This window comes from Festucalex cinctus, chromosome 7 (assembly GCF_051991245.1).
Source record: "Festucalex cinctus isolate MCC-2025b chromosome 7, RoL_Fcin_1.0, whole genome shotgun sequence".
Classification (NCBI taxonomy): domain Eukaryota; kingdom Metazoa; phylum Chordata; class Actinopteri; order Syngnathiformes; family Syngnathidae; genus Festucalex; species Festucalex cinctus.
Window position 1 is genome coordinate 10,272,347 of NC_135417.1, and position 26,019 is coordinate 10,298,365.

General features: G+C 42.1%; 2 protein-coding genes across 6 annotated transcripts; one reads left to right on the forward strand and one right to left on the reverse strand.

The window, feature by feature from the left end:
• Positions 1–473: 473 nt before the first annotated feature.
• epn1a (epsin 1a) lies at positions 474–15,902 on the forward strand. 3 transcript variants are annotated; one of them, XM_077526528.1, is made up of 13 exons: positions 474–777; positions 4,621–4,778; positions 5,077–5,178; positions 5,566–5,724; positions 7,127–7,255; positions 7,516–7,636; positions 7,725–7,882; positions 8,044–8,115; positions 9,816–9,899; positions 10,756–11,065; positions 12,343–12,510; positions 12,667–12,909; positions 14,094–15,902. In XM_077526528.1, exons 3-13 carry the CDS (start codon positions 5,110–5,112, stop codon positions 14,558–14,560), a joined length of 1,980 nt encoding a protein of 659 aa, XP_077382654.1. In that variant the 5' UTR covers positions 474–777; positions 4,621–4,778; positions 5,077–5,109; the 3' UTR covers positions 14,561–15,902. The 3 variants fall into 3 exon arrangements, with proteins under 3 accessions (XP_077382654.1, XP_077382656.1, XP_077382655.1); XM_077526530.1 differs by lacking the exon at positions 12,343–12,510; XM_077526529.1 differs by lacking the exon at positions 8,044–8,115.
• foxj2 (forkhead box J2) lies at positions 15,608–25,357 on the reverse strand. Of its 3 annotated transcripts, none has more exons than XM_077526533.1 (11): positions 25,231–25,357; positions 25,076–25,136; positions 24,636–24,965; positions 22,774–22,848; positions 22,568–22,666; positions 22,352–22,477; positions 20,125–20,452; positions 19,016–19,186; positions 17,895–17,996; positions 17,482–17,814; positions 15,608–16,203 (listed from the first exon to the last, which is right to left on the reverse strand). In XM_077526533.1, exons 3-11 carry the CDS (start codon positions 24,954–24,956, stop codon positions 16,091–16,093), a joined length of 1,668 nt encoding a protein of 555 aa, XP_077382659.1. In that variant the 5' UTR covers positions 24,957–24,965; positions 25,076–25,136; positions 25,231–25,357; the 3' UTR covers positions 15,608–16,090. The 3 variants fall into 3 exon arrangements, with proteins under 3 accessions (XP_077382659.1, XP_077382658.1, XP_077382657.1); XM_077526532.1 differs by having other exon boundaries at positions 25,063–25,136; XM_077526531.1 differs by having other exon boundaries at positions 24,636–25,136.
• Between the last annotated feature and the right edge of the window lie 662 nt (positions 25,358–26,019).

A 26,019-nucleotide genomic window follows, 5' to 3' on the forward strand; every position in this document is an offset into this window, starting at 1 on the left:
GAATAAGTCATTCCACAACATTGAACATATAGTTGTCCTTTACTGTTATAAAATAAAACAAACAAAAAATGAAATAAAAATCTTTTTAATTTTTAATCCAATCGCTATGTAATTTGGTAGAAGGTTGGCCAAGGAAGAATAATGTATCTTACTAGCTAGTACTGCTACTGCGAATTCTACTATCGCCAATATTTATGACTACAATTTCTAATATTCTGGAAGATAGATACATAGATAGATAGATAGATAGACATGACGTCATCAGCAGACAGATGACAGCATGCAACACAATGGACGGAAGTTGTTCTCATCAAGTAAATGAGGTCTGTGTGTTTATCTTGTCATTTGTCAATTTTCTTGACGTTGTTGCAAACGATGCAAAGTATGTTTCTGTACAGTACTTGCTTACTTGGCCGTGCGCGCGCGCGCGTGCGTGATGAAAACAAAGGTGGCGGGGGGGGGGCGGTCTGGCCGTCGTCGCTAGCGGAAGCGGAAACTCGGCCATCTCCTCCTCGCTGGCTGCTCGGTTCAGGCTAGCACCGGGGGTCAGTCCACACGCTCCGATTCGGATCCTTTTTCTCGGGCCGCCTCGTCACCAAATGTGGCCTACGCTTTGTTTTTTTCGTGTGACCCGCGTCACACTCGGCCGCGAGTCCTCATGCCGGACGTGCTCGAGCCGTTTCGCAGTCCAAATGGCGAACTAGCATCAGCTAGCTCGCTAGCTAATCTCTCCTAGCCGCAAGCAGCAAGTGATACCTTTGACCACTCACTTACCGGGTAGGTAACAGAACACGCTGTGGTTGGTTGTTAACATTTGGGCTTAACCGCACGTTTGAACATTTGTCGTAGCTTGTTGGTGCACAGCAAAGCTACCGTGTAGCTTGTTTTCTACTTTACCGAGACTCTAGTGAAAGCTTTGGGGGCAAAGTGCTTTTTTAGCTCAGGTTCGAACCCACGGGACAGCGGTTAGCATTAGCTAGCACGAGCAGATGAAGGCAGTCCGTGATTATTTTTAGCTGTTCAATAATATATTTCATTGTGTTTAAGTTGGGTCCTTTGTAGTGTTTGAATGGAAGTCGCCGCCGTCCGGTCTTTTCAGGCTGTCGCTAAGTTTTAGCACAGCCAGTGTTAAGTTGGTAGGCGTGTCAGGCAGGCTGCTTCCACCGGGCGGAGGCTGTTTTGTTCAGATCAATTTTACGCTCGTTAATAGGGCTGGGAAATCTTTGACTGTCTCGCGGTTCGATTACGATTTTTGTGTCTCCGATTCGATTCAGAATCGATTCTCGATTCAAACGATTTTCGATTCAAAATTATTTGATTGACAAATGATGATTTCTGCTTCAATTTACAGATGTGCACAACATAGTCATGATGTACTCCAGTCTGCTTTGCAAGACAAAATGACAGCGACATTAGTGTTTTGTTTTTTGTTTTTTTTGAAACATTTATTAATTTTGTATTGGAAGTGCCTTGTTCCACAAAAACAGCATGTGGGCTACAACTGCCTTTCCCCCTTCTTCATTTCTAATTGAAATAAAAACAATTTTTGGATATTTATATCGATTCGATTAATAAATGAGAATCTGGATTCTTTTATGAATCGTTTTTTTTTGGCACGCCCCTACTTGTTAATCACAACATAATGTTGTTGTACTTGCACCACACGATGACAATAAAGGCTTTATGTGCTAATCTGACCTCCGTGTGCGCACGTCATAACGTCAGTGTAACCACGAGCTGTTGATATGGATCTTTGGCAAATTCCCATCAAACAAGTCGAGACGATTTTATTTGTATAACGTCAAAGTTCATAAGTTATTTCACTTTACACAATGAGCAACAATCCAACTTATCATACATTATGTATATAAGAAAACCAATTGAACCACACAGCCACAGCACTATAAAGAATACGTGACAAGATTTCCCACAAAAGAGTCTTTGAAAATGCAGAGTCCCTTAGAATGATCACTTAACACCACACAAAGATTTTTGGAATATTGGATGATAGGTTCAGAAGAAGAAAAAAAAAATTGTCAGCAAAAATAGCCTTTTGGGGAGCTCTATTGTGTTTTATTGCCAATAGAAAATCTGATCCAAAAGCACGAGTAAAATCCTCTAACTTGATTATTTCTCAACTAATCTCCTTGACCTTTTTGATTCTTCTGCTGCTCAGGGAACTCCTTCTCTGATTGGCCAACAAGTTTTAGTTAAAAGTATCCGGGGCCCAAAGTGGACACGTCAAGAATACCGTGACGTTGCCCTAAAAATTTGACCGAAATTGCGCAGATGGAACATTTGGTGTGATGAGTCGTGTGGGTAATTCACGTTAACTTATTTTTTAATCGATGTATTTGTTATTGTGGCTTTTAGAGGCATTCGAAATGCTCATTTCCTGTGTTGTAGGAAATTCCACAAAGTTGGCGGCTACTTGTCACTAGGGGTGTTAAAAAAATCGATTCGGCGATATATCGCGATACTACATCGCGTGATTCTCGAATCGATTCAATAATCGGCAAAATCGTTTTTTTTTTTTTTTTTTTTTTTAAGGATTCACACCTTGAGCATGGAAGAATGTTATATGAACGGAACATTAAGCCTTAATATTTTATTTCAATGCTGTTCAAACATGAAACAAATTACAACCTCTATAAGACTGAAATTTCAGATAAATAAATAATACATTTTCATATAAATCTTACACTCTACAAGCTTACTGATTAGTATTTTCTAAATTTGAATGGAAAAAAATCGCAACAATCGACTTATAAATTCGTATCGGGATTAATCGGTATCGAATCGTGACCTGTGAATCGTGATACGAAACGAATCGTCAGGTACTAGGCAATTCACACCCCTACTTGTCACGTTGCTACTGTAAACGCTTTGAGGACGGAGGCTAGAAAAACTCCCTTTAAAGGTCTGCTCGCATTAGACGTGGCCAAAATACGACTAAAGTGGACTATTGCAAAAACGTAAAAGTTGGCAATCAAGGGGAGAGCTGTTCAATTTGTACTGTATGTAACCAAACCACAAAAACGTGGTGTGATTGTCATGGATGGCCACAGAGAGGAAAACTGGCAAGCGAAAGGGACGCAGTGTGGATATTTTGAAGAAGTTGTTGGCAATGGTTGCTCGCCCCAAAAGGCATGTACAATACTGTATACTCCCTTATCCATTGGCTTCTCTGAACTTTGAGACTCAGTGGTGACTAACTGACAAAGGTACTTGGTTTGTTATGCAACCCTATGAACTGTGTGTGGCTTGAGATATTCTTTTAAATGTCTTTGGTCCTTATTAATGGAGCTGGGTTTGTCAATCTGAGTGATTATTTAAGGAAATGGAAAAGTTTTAGAAGTAGTTTGACTAAACGTACATCATGGTTGCATCAGTTGTTTGGAGGTCAAGCTGTGCACTTTGCTCACACTCTTCCGTATTGATATAGTATCAGTGTAATAATATCTGAGAAGTGTTGTTGGAGCTGTGGGCAGGGCCGCTTACTTGCTGGGTTACTTTCTAGGCAGAGTCATGTACTTTTAAGACAGGAAAATGTCCAGTTTTGTGGACAAAGAAAATAGAAACGTACGTTGACTTACCCATGATGAGGTTCTTTTTTTAAAGATTTTTTTTTTTTTTCTGTCTTGAGTTGCAAGCAAGAATTTGTCTTACACTAGATGGTGGCAGGGAACTTAACAAGCAGCAGTTTGGCAGATGCTCAACAATTCTTAAAAGGAAAAAAAAGAGGTTAAGTGCTTGCTTTAAGCGGTTTACTGCGGCTGTCAGTTGAAGTTTAATAGAAAAATAAACAAAAGAAGAAAAAAGAGAATTACACATTGCATATTCAGTCAAACAGCCAATAACTTTGTCCGATGAATGCCTGCTAGCTTAATGCTATCATAAAATGCCATTGAACTGGTTTTTTTTATTTTATTTTAAATATCTAATTATCGTGCAGTGATGTGTGAGAGGAGGGAGCAAGACTAAAATACTGCAAGCATGGATGCCTTTTTGTTCTCTGCATTGCCCTTAAAAAAATGCTCCTGGGTGCTATTTAGCCGCAAGGACAACATGAGTAGCCTATGGGTTTGTTTAAAAAAAAAAAAAAAATGCTCCCCAGTGATAGGCCACTGTGAAATACTAAGAAAAATTCAAACACAAGACAAATGTTAACATTTATTTATTTAAACTTAACATGGTACAAGTCTTGTGTACCAAATATTCTACGTTTTTGTTTGATAATAATAAAATGTTTGGTTTATTTACCCAAATGTTTCAAAAGAAAAAGGTCGTATAAGAGCGCTGCGCTTTGTGCCAGCCGTGAATTTTTCAAAGTTCATGGGGTAAAATTGATGCCAGCTCGATCATTTCTCTTACTGAATTCTGAACCCGCAAGACTGTCTGCTCAGCCAAGCAAATCAAATCTATTCTCTCTGCCATTTGTTAATTTCCAATCATGTGATTTTTCTGACTGAATATCTGCTTTGTCCTCATTTTATCACGGGCACTTTGGAATCTGCTGCTCAGCCAGTGCGTGTGTGCGTGCGTGCGTGGGTGACTTGGCAGCCAACGCCAAGTGACCATGTCATTTATTTGTGTTGTTTGTCTTCTCTCGCTCTGCAGTCTTCACCTCCCGGCGTCTGTGATTCTCGCGATCCAATGTTGCCACGGAAAGGAAAAAGACACAGCTCGCTGTGAATGAGTGTCGCGCCAGACCAAAAGGCCAGCAGCACGCATACCAAGAGGAGAAGGCGCGATTCTGCGTTATTCTTGTGTAACAGGTGCGCGTGACACTGACCTTCTCCCTTTATTGCTTCAAAAGGTGACGCAAGGTTTCCCTGAACTTTCTTTCACGGAAGAACAAAAGGGTCTTTTGGGACAACAAAACAAAGACAAGTGGTTTATCTATAATTTCTTTATTACAAAAATAAATGCTGAGTGTTTTGTGAAAGCCTTCATCCCAGAGACACACGGCAATCTCATCTTCCTTCTTCCAGTTTGGCTATGGTTAATTTAATTGGTATGAAGAAATCTAAATGATTTTTACTTTGTTTTGTTTTTTCAACAACCGCTCTTCAGATTCCAACACAGCTCGACGGCCCGACGGTTGCCATGTCGACCTCATCGCTGCGGCGACAAGTGAAGAACATCGTCCACAACTATTCAGAGGCTGAAATCAAGGTTGTATTTTATGCCTTGTATGGCAACTATTTCTGTTACCTTCTTCTTTTGTCCCCCTCTCTCTCGCTCTCTCTCGAAAACAACCACATCCCCTTTTGTGTGTACGATTTCCGTCAGCTCATGTCATGCCTCACCACAGCACCGGTAGCGCAAAGTCTGTTGGTAATCTAATACAGTATTTGTTTGAAGCAATCATTTTTCTCTTTCCTCTCATTATATACTGCGTGACCTAGCATAATCACGTTAAAGCCTTCGCTAATTTGCCTCCTCCAACTCATTTTCATGATGGCTTGCATTGACGCTCACGGCAGCGGAGACCTTGAGTGCGACGCAGAATGACCAGACGGTGAATGCGTTGAACTTGATTGAAGTCTGTCCTTCGTTTAGGTTCGAGAAGCGACGTCCAATGACCCATGGGGCCCCAGCAGCTCTCTGATGTCAGAGATAGCCGATCTGACGTACAATGTTGTGGCCTTCTCCGAAATCATGAGCATGGTGTGGAAGCGGCTCAATGACCACGGCAAGAACTGGAGGCACGTCTACAAGGTGTGTATGACTTCAGTACATGCTTGAAAATGGTTTCTTCCCGCAATTTATTAGCCTTCCTTCCAGTTAACCGCCACACCTCAAATCGATTGCTCCTTTTTACCCCCCCTCGGGAATAAAAAATAACCGGCTGGACTTACCTTTCCTAAGCAGATACCTCGTCTCGGAAGTTCACGCCGCAGTGAGCAACAGTACCGAGTGAGCAACAGTTGCTCAACATTTCAACATCGTCCTGAAAAGAATTGGGTCAGAAAACACAAGATGATGTTTATGTCTCATTGGTGGAAGGAGAACAAGAAAAGTTGAACAAAAGGTTGCTTTTATTTCATCCAGGACACACATGAATAGTACAGTTATAGGAGTAGTGTTTGAACTAACTAAAGATTATTTGTTATTGTAGTCAACTATCAAGAATGTAAAAAATATATGCTAAAGTACTGTAAAGTGTTCGCTGACCTTTATGCGTAATGGACCAGTATTTTGTAGACATTTGGATGGGCGAGCATGAAAACAAATGCAACTCACAATAGTTCAAATTGGGATGTATATGGTTCTCTTCAGTGAGCTAGTGAGACTATGTTTTTAATCATTTGTCAGTTTTTCAAAAATTGTTTTCATAAAACCAAACCTTAGCACAAACATAGTTTGGGGGCCGCTGAAAAAAATATATCAGTGATGAGTAGGGGTGTTAAAAAAAAATCGATTCGGCGATATATCGCGATACTACATTGCGCGATTCTCGAATCGATTCAATAATCGGCAGAATCGATTTTTTTTTTTTTTTTTTTTAGGATTCACACCTTGAGCATGGAAGAATGTTATATGAACGGCACATTAAGCCTTAATATTTTTATTTTAATGCTGTTCAAATGTGAAACAGATTGCAAACTGTTTGTGTACAGTGGCTCACGGTTATAAGCCTCAAGTTTTAGATAAATATATTCATACAAATCTTACAGTGTACATGTACAAATTTACTGATAGTATTTTCTAAATTTGAATGGAAAAAAATCGCAACAATCGACTTATAAATTCGTATCGGGATTAATCGGTATCGAATCGTGACCATTCGTATCGGGATTAATCGGTATCGAATCGTGACCTGTGAATCGTGATACGAATCGAATCGTCAGGTACTAGGCAATTCACACCCCTAGTGATGAGCATCGCTTAATCGATTTTGACTCGGCTTTCAACACATTAATGGATGATAGAAATGTTTAGTCCTTCAAACCCATCCTTTATACTGTAACACAAGCAATTGATTCTGTTTTTTAATCTGTATTCCAAAAATGCAAAGGATTGTGCCCCTTAATTGTTGGGTAATCACAAATCAATGTATTTAAAATGAAATTCGTTTAATTTATTTGTTTTTGTAAGCTGTTGTGTTCATGTCTGCCAGGCCATGACTCTTATGGAGTATCTGATCAAGACGGGTTCCGAGCGGGTCGCCCAGCAGTGCCGAGAGAACATCTACGCAGTCCAGACCCTGAAGGATTTCCAGTACATCGACAGGGACGGCAAAGACCAGGTATGCAAACACGCCAATGCCCACAAAGGTGTGTGCGGCTCGTCAATTCATTCGAAAGCTCCGCCTTGTTGTGGAGTCATACAAGTTTGAGCTCTTGTGCAAATCTCACAAAGCCAGCTATAAAAAAAAATCCTGCTTTATGGCACGACTATAACATATTTACAAGCTCTTACACTAACTCAAGCAATGCAGTATAATAAGCAGTGCAAGAGATTGAAAAATGTGAATATCAGTCCGCCTTCATGTGCGGCATTTTCCAGGGTGTGAACGTGCGCGAGAAAGCCAAACAGTTGGTCATCCTGCTGAAAGACGAAGAGAGGCTAAGAGAGGAGAGGATCCACGCCCTCAAAACCAAAGAGAAGATGGCACAGACCTCCAGTGGTGAGACGCTTGAGTTTTTTCCCCTCAAAGCGATGACCTCACCTCACCTCACCGCTCGGCCAACACACCCATTGGCGTTGCGTTCCAGCTTCTTCGGCGCCATCGGCGCCCAACCTGGGGGGCAGCCTGTCGCTGGGCTCCCACTCTGGCGGGGCCGACCCCGAGCAGGCGTGGCCGCAGAGCTCCGGGGAGGAGGACCTGCAGCTCCAGCTGGCTTTGGCCATGAGTAAAGAGGAAGCCGAGCAGGTAACACAAAGCAGCCCTAGTGGAGAGAAGAAACTAATTTCAGTTTATTGTTTTGCAGTTTGAGCAAGCGCTCTGAATACAGATGACAATTTCAGTGATGTTAGGCCACACCTACACCTAGCTTTGCTCTCACCATGTAACCCCTGACCTCCCCCCCCCAGACTAGCAAAGACCCTCTGGAGGACGCGGAGATCCGCTATGCAATCACACTCAGCAAAGAGATGCAACAAGAGGTTAGGGGCAGTTGGCGGGCGCAGCCGGCCGTCCAGCCATCGACTATCTTGTCTTTCTCTCAACTGGGATTCAAAGCGTTCATTGTTCAATCAAGATGACAAATTCATTGCTCGTTTTATCACGTGTCTTTTTCAGATCCTTTCACACTAATAGTTTGCTATTTGTGGTCCACAATACGTTTGTCCTTTTTCCCCCTGGTGTGGTTTAACACAGTAAAAAAAAAAAAAAAAAAAAAAAATCCCACAAATTGAAATGCACCACAATAAACCAATTTACATCACTCTCTTGATTGGTCAATAGAGTATTAACAGAAAGAAGGTTTGGTGTATTGAAGCCAAAAACAACATGGAGCAAAATTGGGAATATGTCTTTTATAGATAATCTCGACCAAACAATTTTCTGCGTGCGCTGGCCGCTTACGGGATTGTCCGGCAGACACTTCTAACATAAACTGTTCAATGTTTCAGTGCTTTTTGCACAACTTGTCATTCTCTAACCAGGAGTTGAACAGCAGAACTTACAAAAGCGGTATTTGAGCCATAGAAATCCAAGTGTGTCTACTACTTTGGCTTTCAGTGACTTTTACGGTCTGTAAATTCGCCTCTTGCCACATTGCACTTGCGTCTGTTACAGATATTTAGAAATAGTGCACATCAAGGTTTTTGTTTTTCCGTGGACAGAAGATTTGAAATATAAATAATTAAAGGAGTATATGCTTGTTACGTGACAGGTTCTAGTGCATATCAGCGGGGTCAGTATTGGAATGATAATAAGTGAGGGATTCATCGATCTCCGTTCCAACCTGGTGATGACATTCAGTGGCCACCTCCCTCTCAGAACATCCTGTTTTGCATTCTCGTCACGGCCAGGTGCCGTTGATCAATTGTCTGCTGTCGTCCTGGTCGCGTGTCAAAAATGTGAACTGTAGCCCCTCCTCCTCATGTAATGCCTTATGTACGCCGTAAAGACGCCAATCCTTCATTTGCCAGTTGCCACAGTTGAAACGGTTCAGTTGATCCGTGACCAAAGTTCATTACTGTCCTGTGTTGACGCCTGATCAAATAAACCGCACCAAAGGGGAAAATGGATGCGATTTTGATTAAAAAAAAAAAAAAAAGGGACCAAGGACAAGAATATATTTAACCTCATGTATTTGATTATTTCAATGTAATCCAGTTGTGCAATTTGCATGCCAAATATCTTGTCTAACACCATATTTAACCCCTAATGTTGTACTCTGCAAACATTGATTCTTTTTTTTTTTTTTTCCCCGCATGCCTTGAACTTTGGACTTGATTTGAAATCTCGCCTACTGACATCTCACTTCTGTTATTTTCCTGTGTGTTTCTTCCTGAAACCACAACATATACACTGTGAAGTATTAGCTTCTCAGTCCTTAGATAAAATGTCACTCGATGATCTGGATACGTTTTGTCTGCTTCCTTCTCAACAGACCCACAGTTGATAATTAGCCTGCACAGTTGTTCTTTTAAGACTTCACACTGGCAGTCAGTTGGGTCAGCATGTGCTTCTTCTATTGAATAGACCATCATGAGCTTTATATAAAAAAACAAAAACAAAAAAAAACCTCTGTCTAGTTTGTCTACAATCTTATGACAAAAATAAGTTATTGCTAACCTCAAGTTGTGCATCACACATTGCTCACGTCATCGTTTGTGTGTGTGTTTGTGATTGGCAGGAGGAACGACTGCGCAGAGGTGACGACTTGCGACTGCAAATGGCCATCGAGGAGAGCAGGAGGGAGAAAGCCAAGCCGGAAGAGGTTTGTGTGTTTGTGTGTGTGTGTCACGCTCGCGGCATCATCTGCTCCTCACAACTCCGATCCACAAATGGTTCTTGTTTCTGAAGCACCTCATGAATATTGCTGCAGCCATATTATATTTTTATTTTTAACATTAGCTGGGGACACGTGTTGCTGTAGTTGGTTGGCAAAAAAACGTACACACGAGCAGATTTTCTGCCGTAAAAAATGTAGAATTTGGAAATACCATTCATGAAAATCATGACACAGCTGCTTTCTGCACATTACTTGTTTTTAATCTTGGCTGTTGCTTGCACGAGTGGTTTTATTTATTTTTTTAGACGTGTATCACGTGACTGTTTCGCCAATTCAACGTAACTACAAGTGACGTTTTTCTACATTTGACCAATCAAACTGAACCAGGCTCAGGCTCATAAGGGCTCAGGTTGTGAATACACATGACCAAACCGAGAAAACAGGTGAGCTGTGATTGGTTACCTGAGCCCTTGTGATGTCATTTTCAGTCGACAGCAAGTTACAAAATGTGTGAAAAATAATGAAAGTATCAAATTAATTATAGACAAATTATTAACTTTTTATTACTATAATGGGCTAAATAAGTGAAGTATCCTTTTAAACATTTAAAAATATTAAGACAAAATTATTTGAAACAATTATGTAAGTTCCTTTTGGACCAAGCAAGATTTATGAAATTAGTCATTTTAATAAAAAATAAAAAAAATCAATTTAAACAACTCAAAATGAGTATTAAAAATCTTTTATTTTTGTTTATGATTTTGTAATTGTGGAGTGTAATAATTTTAAAATTGTAATTTCAATTATTTGCTCAGCCCTGCAATGATTCTGTGCTCAACAGAGTGCTTTAATGGAACTGGGTGCCGTGGACCCCTGGGGGGCCCCTGCCGCCGCCGCCGCCGCCGCCACCACTCCCGCTACCGCCATCGTGGGCTCAGCCGGCCCCTCGCCTCCGCCAACCCTTCCCATCGCCACTTCGGGCCCGTGGGGCGCCACCGCCACAGACCCGTGGGGGGTAGCCTCGCCCACTTCCCCAACCAGCTCCGACCCCTGGGGCGGGGGGCCGCCACCGCCAACTATAGCCCCTCCTCCCGACCCCTGGGGGGAGACTTCCAACAAAGTTAACAACGTGGACCCCTGGGGAAGCTCAGGTAGGCACCGGTAATTTTTTCCTCACCTGTCTGAGTCATAACCCCATGTTACCATTCTGCCATTTTCTTGTCATGCTTTCAAGTTAACATGGAAGAAAGCATGCTTGTTAAATTCATTCTCCTTTTGTGTCTAAAAGCAGGATGGTAAATCCGTTTCTCAAGCAGAGTGCTCTCATGTTTTTATGTATGAAGCCGCAAGCTCCTCAAAAATGAGAATGAACAAAATGGCTGACGGTGTGTCAGATGAGAGCCTCTGTTTAGGAAACCAGCTTCCTGCTTCTTTCCTTACTGTGGATTTGTATTGGGGCTGGGCAATATGGCCGAAAGAAAACGTCTCCGATTTGTTTCGCCAAAAATCCGATTGTAGTCGATTTATATTCTGCTCCCGTTGCGGATAGAAAAAGCAATTGTTATTCAAACAAATTTGCTTTTTTTTTTTTTCTCTCTCTCTCTCTAATATTTTATTTTCTATTATGGTAACATTGAAATTTTTTATTTTTTATTTTTAAGGCATTTTTTTTTTGGTACAATTTTGCATGCATTATTTAACAGTAATGTACCTATTTTATCAAATTTATGAAGGTTTGAACATTGAGAATGTTAAAACGAGATAAGTGTGAGAAAATGCCTCGATGAGAAATGGTGGTTAGAGGCTTAAAACATTTATAATAAATATAAAACATTAAGCAAACACATTCGCGGATTTCATTTCTTGCGGGTATTTTTTGGAACCTAACCCCAGGTAATTGTACATTTTTCGTGTACAATTAGTACCTTGAAAAACACACTTTGCAACTTGTTGTCGACTGAAAATGACATCACAAGGGCTCAGGTAACCAATCACAGCTCACCCGTTTTCTAGGTTTGGTCATGTGACATTCACAAGCTGAGCTGTGATTGGTTACCTGAGCCCTTGTGATGTCATTTTCAGTCGACAGCAAGTTGCAAAATGTGTTTTTAAAGGTACTAATTGTACATGAAAAATAATGAAAATATCAATTATCGGCAAAATATTAATGTTTGACTGCCAAAAATGTCTAGATAAGTAAATAAAGTATCGCTTTAATTGTTAAAACAACCACAGATGTACTCTCTGTGATTGCAAACACATCAGCAGGGATGCACTTTGAACTACTGAATTCTATTTAAAAAAACAAAACAAAACCAAGAAATGATCATAACCGAATGAATGGATTGATCGCCCAGCCCTAATTTGTACCTGTAAGGTGTTGTGTTAATCCTCCCCTTCCCCCCTGCATCTCCCTTCCCCCCTGTAGCCGTGACTCCCCCCAGTGTCGACCCCTGGGGCCCCTCAGTGCCACCCAGCACTTCCTCCTCAGGGGGCCCAGTCGACCCCTGGGCGAAGGACGTGCCCGTCCCCGCCTCTGACCCAATCACCTCCTCCGACATCTGGAGTGACTCCGCCAAACAAACTAACGGCACAGGTACACATTCGCACCCGTCAGCCACATGGTTCAATTACAAACTCGCATCACGCAGTTGTCTTCGTCCACCACTTCATCCCCGTCAAGCGGTTCGATTCCCGTTTTTTTTTTTTTTTTTTTTTGTCCAGCGTCCCACCTTTTCGCTCATTTCCGTAGGCGATCCCGAGCGGCGAGGTTCCTCTGCGACGGGCTGCAACAGCACCGGCTCGCCCGTGCCCTTTGACCTCACCTCCCTCGGCTCCTCCCTGCCCGTTCGCAAGACTCCCGAGTCCTTCCTCGGGCCCAACGCGGCTCTGGTCGATCTCGACTCGCTGGTGTCGTCCAAACCTAAACCCAAACAGCCGCCGCCTCCTTCCATCTCCTCGACGTCGGCGCACAACCCCTTCCTCCAGAACACAGGTGAGCCACAAGCAACCACTGGGGAAACATTTATGCTGCCTACTTGGTTCTGTACTACACAAGTACATTTGTACATTGACTAAAGGCAGGTGATGCAAATTATCAACTAAAAGTATTTTTAGAATTTGTGATACACTGATACACGGTCTGTCAATTAGGCTTTGATCATTCTCGTCATCCTTGAAAACGTTCTATTTCATCAGATTCTGTCATGTTTCATTGTAATTCCATACACCGGCAGCCCATTGAAAAGATGCTGCCATCTGCTGGCCATAGTTAGTGGTTGTTTTTGATTCCACAACCCATTGACGAGGCAGCGCTACACTTAGACATTCACACTGGCCATGGTTGACGTGATTTCACGTTTATGGCGGCATACGTCGTGATTTTACAAAACGTTATTAAACGTTTTTGGCAGCCAAAGAGTTAAAGGCTACAAATGCTATAACATGCATGCATGACCGTGTCCATGCTCTGTGCATGCAGCACTTGCGGGTTCTGTTCTGTTCTGGCTGAGTTGCGAGCTTGCCCACACGTACTCGGCAATTGTCCACTCACGTCCACACACACATAGACAAACGAGTACACTGCGTTCCAACTATGTTTTGCATTTGCATTATTAACACATTCACTGCCATAGACGGCTTTAGACGTCAAAGATTCATTTTTTCCTGCACACGCAATAAAACAATGTGCAAAAAAGCTTTTTCGTTATGCATCAACTTGGTATTAAAGCAACAACAGTAAATTGCAGCGTTTACTACACATAGTTAAAAAAAACAAAAAACTTTTGTGTAGTCTCCAAGAATATTCAAAACATGCGGACATCCAACTTTAACACATTCACTGCCATAGACGGTTTTAGACGTCAGATTTTTTTTTGGTCCTGGACTGGCAGTGAATGAGTTAAGGGTTGGAACACCGATGGAACTAGGGGCATGGAAGCCAAATAAAAGGAGAGGGTGAGGAGGGGATTTTTTTTTTTCTTTTTCTTTTTCTTCAGAAAGTGCATTAGTGAATTGTATCAGTCAGTTCCTCTCCTCACGAGCGTTGAACTCGGTGTCTTCTCTCCTTTTTGTTGTTTTTAATAAATGTCAAACATGTAAACCTGACACTCAAGTAACAAACTGACGCCGCTGCACTTTTACGTTTACACCTTTTCCCCCCATCCCGTTTTCCCTCAGGTTCCTCCCCAGCACCCGGCATGGCGGTGACCCCGGGCAGCGCCATCTCCAGCCGCGGCGTCTCCCCGACCCCGCCCTCGTCCAACCCTTTCGGCGTGGCCCCGCCCATGGCCTCCATCTCGCCCCAGCCCTCGTCGCTGGGCCTGAGCGGCCTTCGCAGCAGCCCCGTGCCTCCCAACCCCTTGCTGGGCGTGCCGACGCCAGGCATGGCCATGGGCCCCATGAGCATGGGGCCCCCGGGCATGGGCCTGGGCATGATGCAGGCCGCCGGCCCCATGGCCATGGGCTACAGCGGGCTCTCGCCGATGGCGCCGCCCGGCTCCGGTATGCTGGGCCCCGGCGGGGGAGTCGCGCCCCCTCAGCTGATTTTGGGCGGGCCCGGCAGGGCGGGGGGAGTGATGGGGACGGGGGGCGCGGTCGGGGGCGCCGGATCGACGGGAGCCAGCACCAATCCGTTTCTTCTTTGAGGACGTGTCGCCCGTTTTTGAAGCGCCGCCGTCCTGACCTGCTGCTCCCTTTTTTTTAATTCAACACGCAAATATCCACTCGAATCTTTTGAAGAGAAAATCAATTTGTGTCTGTCCAAGGAGCATTTCACCGAGGACGCATTTCACCATGTCCATTTCAAGTGGGGGGGGGGGGGGTATAGAGATCTATTTATTTAATCGTCTTTATGTTCCATACGAAGCTCACGTCTAACATTTGCGCACTGAGAGAAGAAAAAAGCTGCCGTCAAGAAGGAAAAACAAACTGGAGGGTGGAACTCTGCCGCCTCTTTTCTTCTTCCTCCTCGACAAACACTGAATCTGTGAGAGGAAAAGCGCGCATGAAGAATGATTTTTAACAAACTGCACATGGACTTGGGGAGGGGGGGGAAAAAAAACACATTTCAGGTACAATGTGGTCAAATCATTTCAATTAATTTAAGCATAATTTATTGTATTTTGGGGGAACAATTAAGGAAAATCAAATGTGATCATGCCATATATAAATAAATCAAATACTTATTTTCCTTATTTTTCCTAATTGCTGTGGAAGCCGAATCGGTGCTCGAACTGATCTGTGACCGATGTACGTGAAGAGGGTGCGAGATGCCGAACGTTTTTTTTTTTTTTTTTGGTGCAAGTCTGTAATATTTCCAATGCCTTTCTGTGTATGTTTCACTGTCGCCCTTCTTTGTTTCTTTTCTTGTGTTCCGTCTTGTTTCAGTGACTCACTCGACAGAAGAAAAACAAAATGGCATCCATTCATTTTTGCTTTTAAAGACTAACCTGAATTACTACTCTGCAATGTTGGAATTTCAAATGAAGTTTTTTTGTTTGTTTTTTAGGGTCGTACATTTGGCTGCCAATCTGATTTCATTTTTTTGATAATCCACAACATTTCAATCCCGTTTGTACGTCTCCCGGAAACTGCAACTGTCTTTGTGTTTGTTTGGCCCCGCTGTGCTATTGGGAATGGACATTGATGAAATGAATGAATGGAAAAGATGACAAAAAAACAAAAACACGACATGCTCCATGCTGTTCTTTTAATTTACACATTTTATATTGACAAGAAGAAAAAAAAAATCTTATACTGGGGTAATCGTGTGGTGTTGCCTGTGAACATTCACATTTGACAAGTAAAATGAAAAAAGAAGTTTATGAAATTTAACAGAAAAAAAAAAAACGCAAACAGGATGTGGGGTTATGGCTGGTTTCATGCTTGTGCTGTACTTTAATGTCTTTATCCTATTTGCAATTTTTACTGCTGCAGAGTACAATAATGTGACAAGAATAAATGTATATTTTATTTTCCTTGATCAAATTGCTTTTTAAGTCTCGCAAAACCACACTAATGATTATCGGCAGAACACAAGAAGCAGTTAGGATTGGATGTAAAAGTGGGGGGGGCACTTTTGGACAAGCTCGATAAGAAAATGGCGAAGGAGAATATTTTTTATTATTATTATTCAACAGTTCATTTATCTTCGGGTTGCTGACGTCTCATTTTTTTCAGACAATGAGAGAATCCCAGTCAAAATCATCCTGGATCTCCTCGCTGTTGCTGTGGAGACTTTTAAAAGGCGGACGTGGTCGTGCTGCCATCACGTGAGGTTGTACGACACCTGAAACACACAAACACGTTCAACATGGGTTTTATGTTTTGTTTGTTTTTTGCTTTTTTAAAAGAGTAACTTGAAAAATATCCAGACAGTTACAACTTGTCCAAGGGACATAAAAACGGTGAACATGGGAGAGAAAATGGTGCGTTTTGGCCTCTTGGGGGCAATATGGTGCCATGCATCCATGACGTACACAAAGTGAGTACAGAATAAGGCTGTGATTGAATTCTTTTAAAATAACTCGTTTTCCACACATTGGGAAGAATTTGTGCCTTTGCGTAATGTTATCTCATCTGTTAGTATGTGTTCCCACAACATTGGTGTGTGGATATTCGTTTTTTGAATGAAAAACACTCCTGACGTCAACGCTAACTTCCTGTCTTCCTGTTAGCATTTGCTAACTTCCTGTTCGTGCTAGGCTACAGATGTTTTAGAAACGAAACATGTTTTGTATTTAAATATACAGTGGATGTAATTCTTTACCTTGTGTGGTTAGTTTGGCAGTTAACGCCAACTGCGGTGTCATTAAACAGCTTAAAGAACACTTAGGAACAACAGAATAACATACGCTGCACACTTGCTAGTTGCTAATGCTACGCAAGCAAAATGGTGCATTCAGGGCACTTTGACAGCGTCGGAAACTTCGGTTTCCTTCGATAACGTTTTAAGGGGAAAATAATCGGCCATTTGGCCCAATTGGCTGATGTTTGAAGGCCAATAAACGGCCGATTATAATCAGCGGCCAATTAATCAGTCGGGCCTTAAAGAAGCGTATGGATTTGGGAGCAGGAAAAAAAAAAAACTAAGGCTAATAGCTAAGGCTGGGCATCGATATTAATTCCCTGAATCAATTAAATTTTGATTCACAAATTAACGAGTCAACTCAATCCAATATCGATTACGGAACGGCAGCTCTTAAATATAAAGTACATGATAAAAACTCAAACAATACTTCCTGAATGAAGTTATGCGCAGGAAGAAACTTGTGAAAAAAATTACTATTGCTTTTATTATTAGTTTATTTTTGATTGATATTACTTTAGTGTTACACAAACATTGACATCAGCATGGATTTTCATAATTGTAAATGTAAATTACAAACATTCGGAATTGTCCTAAAGCGCAATAAGTCACGTGCGCATAAGTCTTATGTTCTCGCCAGCTCGCCGAAACGCATCGTCTCGTTGCCCTGGAAACGCCCCCGTGAGAACGTACAGTTCTAGTATGTCCTTCGTAAGATTTTCTTTGAATTTTCAGAAAACGCCGTTAACCGGGTCTTACCGGCTGTATTTGCAGGCTGCGTGTGCACAGGTCGATGGAGGTTGTGCCCCTGCACGTGAAGCGGCCTGCGAGGCAACGGCGAACCGTTGGCCGGTCCGTAGTGGAAGGACGAAGGATGGACGGCGAGATGCGACGACGGCGGCGGCGGCGGCGGCGGCGGCGGCTGCGAGGGGTGATGCGCGCCCGGGGCCGTCGGGGACGGGGAGTGACTCCCCGAGGTCAGCATCCCTTTCTGGGCGAAGAAGCGGTTGAGGGAGTCGCACAGGGACGTGAAAAGCGCCGGGTCCAGGGCCCAGTCGCACAGCTCCGCTTGGCGCATGCTCGCCAGCAAGTCTGACGACACAGGAAAAAAGTAAGGAAAACGTTGACTTGAAAGGTTTGGGTGGTTCGGTCCTTTTGTAGTGCGGTCTCACCTGGGTGACCCGAGAGGTCAATGTTAGCCCAGTCGAGGTTGCTGGCGATGCGGAAGCTCTCCTTTAGAGAGTCTGTGCTTGTGAACCAGTCAGCTGGTACCGCTACACAGAACACAAGGCGGCAATTGAAGACCTTGTCAAGTGAATTCCGTTAGCCCACGTTAGCGTAATCCGGCGCACTTGAGACATGCATTTAGCTAGCTAGATATATGACCAAATATGGAAAATTAAAAATAAATAAATGACTAAAACAGAAAACAAAAATGGATATAAAAAAAATAATTAAAAAACGAAATACAGAAAAATAAATATAAATTGAAATAAAAACAACTATATATATTAGAGGTTCACCGATCACAATTTTCCGGCCGCTTACCGATAACTGACCTGCCGATCCCGATTTTTTTTTTCCCATAACAAGCATCATAAACCGTCAGTGTTCCAATCTTATTTTATTTGCAAAACATTGAACAATATCGGTGGAATGACACAAATGGGTTGTACTAACTGCACACGAATTTGTTCTCTTAAATAAAAATGAAAATCCGATTAGTCATCTCAGCAGAAGAGGACAGCGACTGACCTCTGACCTCTGAGGAGGGAGGTGAGATTGGTGGAAAAGATCGGTTTATTTTTAAGGGATCGGCCGATCAGCAATCTCCCAAAATTAAGGAAATCGGGGCAGATAAATCGATAGTGTTTTTATTTATTGATATTTAATTTAATTTTATTTATATATATTTTGACTTTTTTTTTAAATATTTTATAAATTTCGTTTATTTTTGTATTTATGTTTTTTTATTTCCCTTTATATTTATTATTTTGGATTTCATTTTTTACCGTAATTATATTTTTTATATCTGTTTTTATTTTCACTTTTAATCATTTATTTATTTCTAATTTTGGCACTTTTAGTCCTCCATATAACTACACCGCCAAAATTCACTTTCCTTTCGGATAGTCCGCTGGCATGACAAAATTGTAGAGTGCCTCATTGTCTGCCATGAGTGCACGCAAAGGCCAAAAAAGAGCGAGATAAAAACGGTTCATTTGAAGAAATTCCATTTTGAATGTGTACCCCGTCTATCGCCCCAACATCAGAAATATTTTTGTGGACTCACTGTGCTGCGAAAGGCGCACCGTGTCGCTCGGTGGGGCCGGTGGTGCGAGTGGCGCCACGGTCGCTGGCGGCGGCGGCGGCGGTGGTGCGAAGTGAGGAGACATGGGCAGGAGCACCGGGGTGTGAAGCGGCGTGACGTCGTTGTTTGGCATAGCCACAGGGACAGAATCGGCTATTAACAAAAAAATGAGGTCAGTCAGATTGACGTTTTTTTTTGTTTTTTTTTCTTGGTGCTGTATTTATTGATAGTAGGGCTGGGTCTAAAATATCGAATCGATATTCCTTTTCATAACCCAATATCGATTCATAAAACCATGAATCGATACTTTTAATAGTTTTTTTCCCCCCGTAAGTTAATTAATGTGCCAAATAGGGCCTGACCGATTAATCGGCCGACGATTATTGGCCTTCAAACATCGGCCAAAACAATCGACCAATTGAGCTAAATGGACAATTATTCTCCCCTTAAAACGTTATAGAAGAAAGCCAAACTTCCCGACCCTGTGAAAGTACCCTGAATGCACCATTTTATTTGCGTAGAATTAGCAGCTAGCAAGTGTGTAGCGTATGTTATTCTGTTGTCCACTAAGCATCCCTTTAAGCTGTTTAATGAAACCACAGTTGGAGTTAACTGTAAAACTAAATACACAACGTTAAGAATTACATCCACTGTATATTTACAAACAAAACACGCTTGGTTTTCAAAACATCGCTAGCCTAGCGCTAACAGGAAGTTAGCATCGACTTCGGATGTGTTTCTCCTTCAAATAACGAATCGAATCGGATTTTGGAAATCTGAATCGATACCCAGCCCTAATTGATAGTGTTTTTTGGCTTACATTTGATATTTTTTTGTTGTTGATGTCCTGTTTTTTGAATAAATATGTTTGTGTAGCATGGGTGCATGATTGTGTACACGCTAGATTCACGGAATCAGTGCTTCATGAAACTGCCAGTTTTTAGTGCTTTTCTGACATCTTGTGGCTTCTACATGCAATTACAAACACCTTTCGGGGGGAGGTGTAAATTACCACAACATTTTCCTATTTGTAGCAGAGAAGTTTTTGCGTCAAATGCAGTATTTTCTTCACTGGGTTTTACCGTACTTACCTTGTGAGCCTCCCCTCTCCCTCATGCTCTTAAAGAGGGACTTAAAAGATGCATACAAATCGGGTAAGTTCATCTCGTCGAAGGTGAATCGCAGCGGCGGGTCCGGCGTGGGGTGCCCTGACCCAGCTGAGGAAGGGGTGGTCACGGGTAAAGAAAAAGCGAGAGTTGAGGGGGTCGGTTGAGAAGAAGAAGATGAGGAAGTGGGAGCACATTCCGGTCCCGAGTGGGCACGGAATGTTGGACAGGCACTGGCGGCAGAAAGAGGGGGGATAGGGGGAGTGGGGCCGGGTCTGGGGGGAGTATTGATGGGGGCTGCTGTGTATGGTTGCTGCAAAGATACATCATGTTGTATTAGTACATTTAGAAGGACTAAAGAAGAAGCACAGTGTGCACTGTCAACACTTATCAGAGGCAACTGACTTACATTTAGAACCCAAATCCAAATAGTTGTACCATTTAAGCGTATTAATTTATTCCCAACGGTCTGTTTTCTTCATTTTGTAGTAGCGGTAAACATTGTTAGCTAGTTGAATATAGCCGAACAGCGCTAGCTAGTTAGACCAAAATAATGTCATATGTTACAGGTGGTTTCACTCTCTCAATTACTTTCACGGTAACAAAAACAGAAGACAATAAACATTTTTAGAAGTTTTTAGAAACACACCTGTCGGTAGCCTCAACTGACAACCGTCACTGAACACAACAGTAGCTAATGCTAGCATCAGGAAGTAGCCAGCCAATAGTACGTCCATTCGCGGTCATAATAGAATGAATTGATATACAAGGATTTATTGAATGTCAGAATTGTTTTTTTTTCTTTTTTTCGTCCAATCAGATGTTAGCCTCTGCGTGTTGTCATGTCAAGCTAACCTGCCCAAGAATCACAAGTGCTGGCCGTTGTAACTTCGACTATAATTAGCAATGGGGCCGTTGCTTTAACTGATGACATTTCAAACTCATCCTCACAGGGTTACAGCGCTGGCCCTCGATGACGTCATCATTATTTTCCCATCCTCTGATTGGTTGGTCAGAGCCAATCTGTTTGACTAGCAAAACACGTATGTAGCGATCTGCGCCATTCATAATCAGCATTACTGGTAAGTACTAAGTATGTCATTTGAAAAGATAACATTGATTCTTAATGTACATGTAGTTGTGTGCTGTTAATGGGGATGTAACGATAACGGCAATATCGTGATATATCGCGATATTAAAACTGCCACAATATATCGTCGTCGTCATGTCACAATACTAAAAGCAGCACATCTGTAAAAAAAAAAAAAAAAAAAAAGTCGGGTTGATTTCCATTTGTGCAGTTCTAGCACCCTCTGGTGGCTAGTTTCTTTAGTGCAGTTTCATTTTCACAAGCCATGTTTTGGCCCTTATGTTTAAAATCCACACTAATGGTCAAATGGAGGGGAACGTAATTTGCTTGTGAACCAAGTCGGCATGTGTAGGAACTCAAATGTGTGCGTACATTAAAAAGTGCCTCAAAATAAATATATTTATGTTTTTAATAATTGAATAATATTTTTCATTGCGGTATTGTACAAAAGCACAATATGTGGCTTTTTTTTTTTAGTATGAGGTTTTTTTTTTTTGTTTTTTTTTTGTTTTTTTACAATATTGTGACCTTTTTTTGTATCGCCAACCTCCCCACAATATCGTGATAATTATCGTATCGTGACCTTCATATCGTGATAATATCGTATTGTGATGTTAGGATATAGTTACATCCCAAGCTGTTAGATTGTGTTTTTGTTTAGTATCCATTTTTAATGTTAGGGATGTTCAATGTCACTGTTTTTATTTATTTATTTATTTGAAAGACGAATGTGTCGAGATGCCGACAGTATAGCGCCAACTACTGCCGAGGAGGACTTACTACAATGTCAGATTTTATTTTATTTTTGTTTTGCCTTAATTATCCTTGGGTGGTATCGGCAGTCTGCACGAGTACCATCTATCCATCCATCCATTTTCTTGACCACTTTGTCCTCACAAGGATCACCCGGGGGGGGCTGGAGCCTATCTCAGCTGGCTTTGGGCAGTAGGCGGGGTCCACGCTGGACTGGTTGCCAGCCAATCGCGGTCCACGAGTACCCGTTAGCGTAAAATAAAGCTGATACCCGGTATTGGTACTCTCCCATCCCTAAATTTTGTAATTGCGACACGATAGTAGTGGTATTCCGTCAGGAAGGCCCCGGTCGTAAATGGCGAACGTTACCTTGCATGGGGGTGGAGAGAGGGAGGCGGGTCGAGGGGGCTGCTGCAGGGAAGTCTCAGGAGGTACGCCGCCTTCTTTGTGGGAAGCTGGACAAGGAGAGGGGTCCCTTGCTAGTTCTTCTGCAGCCTGGAAGGTAAAAAAAAAAAAAAAAAAAAATGTGAATATGTAAAATAAAAAAAGCACATTCCTGTAGACTGATTTTGAAAGAATATTTACCGACACATCCAGACTTTGCTGTTCCTCGTCTGGATACGGGCGTTTGGGTGCCCTGACTTGATTGGAAATAGCCGGCCCGTCCATTGTCCAATAGGAGCCCTGGTAAAAAAACAAAACAAAAACAAAAACAAGAGAGGACATTTTGTAGAATCCGGTGAACGTTCAGTTTATGTAAGATCCCCGTGGCGACGTTTGCAACTATTCACCTTGCCGGGGTCGTTGTGCGGGCGAGGAACTTTCCTGAAGCATTTATTGAGGGACAGATTGTGCCGAATGGAGTTCTGTTGAGAAGAACGTTATGTCACTGTGCAACTCAGCCAAGAGACAATAATGCACTTGTGTGTGTCTGAGAGAGAGAGAGAGAGGAGTCTAAGCAAACATTATTAAAATGAATTCAAGGGACCAGTTCTCTCTAAGGAATATAATAGCCTCCTTATTCTTGCTTTATAGCAGTGCTTCTCAATTATTTTCTGTCATGCCCACCCCAGTAAGAAGAAAACATCTCGCTATAAATAGTATCATTTGTCTATAAAATTGTTATAAGCACACTTCTGCATAACGCTGTATCCGTATTAACGTAAAAGAGAATAAAAAAGAAAAAAGAAAAATATGGAGCAACTCACAACAAAGAATAGCTTGATTAACTGCAACAGAAAAGATTTTAAAGTGCATCTGAAATTCAAAAATAAAATTAAATCCTTAATTAAACTATAAACATTTTTTGACTGACCATGTCAAACCATTTGATACGGAAAAATAAAATGACATAAAATCAATAAATAATAATGCATTCAAACTGATCACCAACATTAACTCAGGAGCACAATATTTAAAAAAAAACAAAAAAAAACTTTAACCTGCAAAACTAAAATATATAAAATAATTTGTGCTGATTTTTTTTTGTTGCTATGTGCGAAAAGCGCGCATGCTCAGTGCAAACAAAACCCAGACACCATCGAGCGAATGCTTCCTGCGCGCACTCTGCCAATACTGAGATGTGTTGTAAGATGCAGTCAGTTTTTACCTGTCGTAAACACGTTTGGAACATATTCAGACAATTTTTCACTGCGAATATCTTTTGAAACCTTTTACGAAACCTAACAAAAAAACACAAATTAGCTACATTTGCATGCATTTGTCACTCGGTAAGAGGCAAGGAAATTTTTCTTTTGTGGATCTATTTAAATTTGATAAAAAAAAATGGGAACTCCCTCCACTTTTTAATTTAAAAAAATAAATACATTAATAAATTATGTTGAAATTTTATGAAAAAAATTACAGTAGAAATCTATAAGGATCTATTTACTTGCTTTTTCATTTTTATTTTTTTATTTAGCCTAACACGTTAATTAGGGGTGTGCCAAAAATCGATTAATAAAAGAATCGAGATTCTCATTTATGAATCGAATCGAATCGATATTAATATCCAAAAATCCATCTTACTTAAATTAGAAATGAAGAAGAGGGGGAAAAGGCAGTTATGCCCAAGGCACTTACAATACAAAATTAATAAATGTTAAAAAAAAAACGGAAAAAAAACACTAATGTCTCTATTTGTCATTTTGTCTTGCAAAGCAAACTGGAGTAGATCATGACAATGTGCATATCTGTAAATTGAAGCGGAAATCATTTGTCAATCAAATAATTTTGAATGGAAAATTGTTTGAGTCGAGAATCGATTCTGAATCGAAACGTAGACCCAAAAATCGTAATATAAATTGTAAGACAGTCAAAGATTCCCACCCCTAACGTTAATGACCCTGGAAGCTCCCTGCAATTTTTGTTAGATTTTTTTTAAACAAATCTATCGATATAGGTTTATTTATTTATTAAAGTGAAATGCCGGTTATCGGCGTCCTTGACTATTACTACTGTGTATCGGTATCTGCCTTGAAAAAAAACATATCGGTCTACTAATTTGGTCCCCCACTGAAGGAAGTACCAAACGTGTAAATATTTCAATAAGTACTCGATAAAGTGTGGAGCTATTCATAATATATCATTCATAATTAGGACGCCTTATGTAACCAAAATGGCAACCGAAATAAGAATTGTGGGCTGTGGTTACCTTCCACCCGCGGCCCGTGCGACTGTAGTACGGGAAGGTGTCGCTGATCCAAGTGTAGATGTCGTTCAGGCTCAACTTCCTCTCCGGTGCGGCGGCGATGGCCATGGCGATGAGGGTGGCGTAGCTGTGGGGGGGTTTGCCTTTGGAGTTGGCGAGGGAGGGGTCGGGCACGGCAGCCAACAAGTCCCCCCGCTCTCCTCCTCGATCCCTCCTCTTGTCCCGCTCTCCTCCTCCCCGCTCGCGACCGGAACGCAGGCTGCTGATTCCCAGTTGCGGCAGCCAGTCGATGCTGGTGAGGCTGGAGTCCAGGTTGGACGACATGTTGCGAGTCTGAGGACGGATCAGCCGCTGTTTAGTTGAACGGACGAACAGCGCATTCTTTCGCTTCCCCTCAAGTTGATCCAATCGCATTACACTTCACACGCACTTCCTTCACGCACAATTTTGCTCGGCACGGATAAGAGTGCCTTGCTTTCACTGTGACCACTCGAGGGCCAAGGCCTTGAGAAAAAAAAAAAAAAAAAAGTGTTAATAATTCATGCAGCGGCCACAGCGGTGGTGCACAATTTCCCAAGCACTAACCCCACCAGCTCACCTTCAAATCTGCCCCCACAGCATTGCAATCCCCTCCAGAGCTCCAGTCGGGGAAAAAAAAAAAAAAGTTTGGTGGAACTTTGTACACAGCGAGACCTATCGGGTGAGCTTCCTTTTTTTTTTTTTTTTTTTTTCTTCACCTCCCTTTTGCTGCCTGTGTATGAATCACGTCAGCCGCTCCTCCCTCCCGGGTGACATCATCGCTTTTGGACGCCTCCTCCTTCCAACAAACAGGAGACAGCATGTCTGACTGTTGCACTGTATGGAAAGCATGTTTGGGCATTTATGTCATACGGCCAACTAGCTGTACTAGTAGCACCGTTTTGCCTCACGAGTAACCTGCCGTTGTATGGAAGTCCAAAAGTACGGAGCCCCTAAGGTGACATGATAGGAAAAAAAAAAATTGAATTCAAAGATTGCGAGGGAACGCAAAGTCGTTTTTTTCGCCTACCGTGTCACCTTCGCTGCGCCGTAAACACTTCCGGGTCATCTTCCATGCGACCAAAAGCGACGTGTAAACAAAGCAGTGGAAAAATACATGCTCCATCCTAGTCGCTTTGGGAAAGCTTTCCCACTGTTTTGTTTCATGTTTACAAACGTTCCATCCTTGTCGCTTTTTTTTTCCCACTCACTCACTCACAGAAGCTTACGTGTGTGAATGAGTGAGTGAAGAAAAAAAAAAATCCTTGCGTGCTTTCAAATTGCCGCGGGAGTGACGTCACGCAGCTGACACGCCACCCCCCCTGCTCTGCGATTGGCTGGAGGGTTGTAAACACTGTCTTTCCACAGA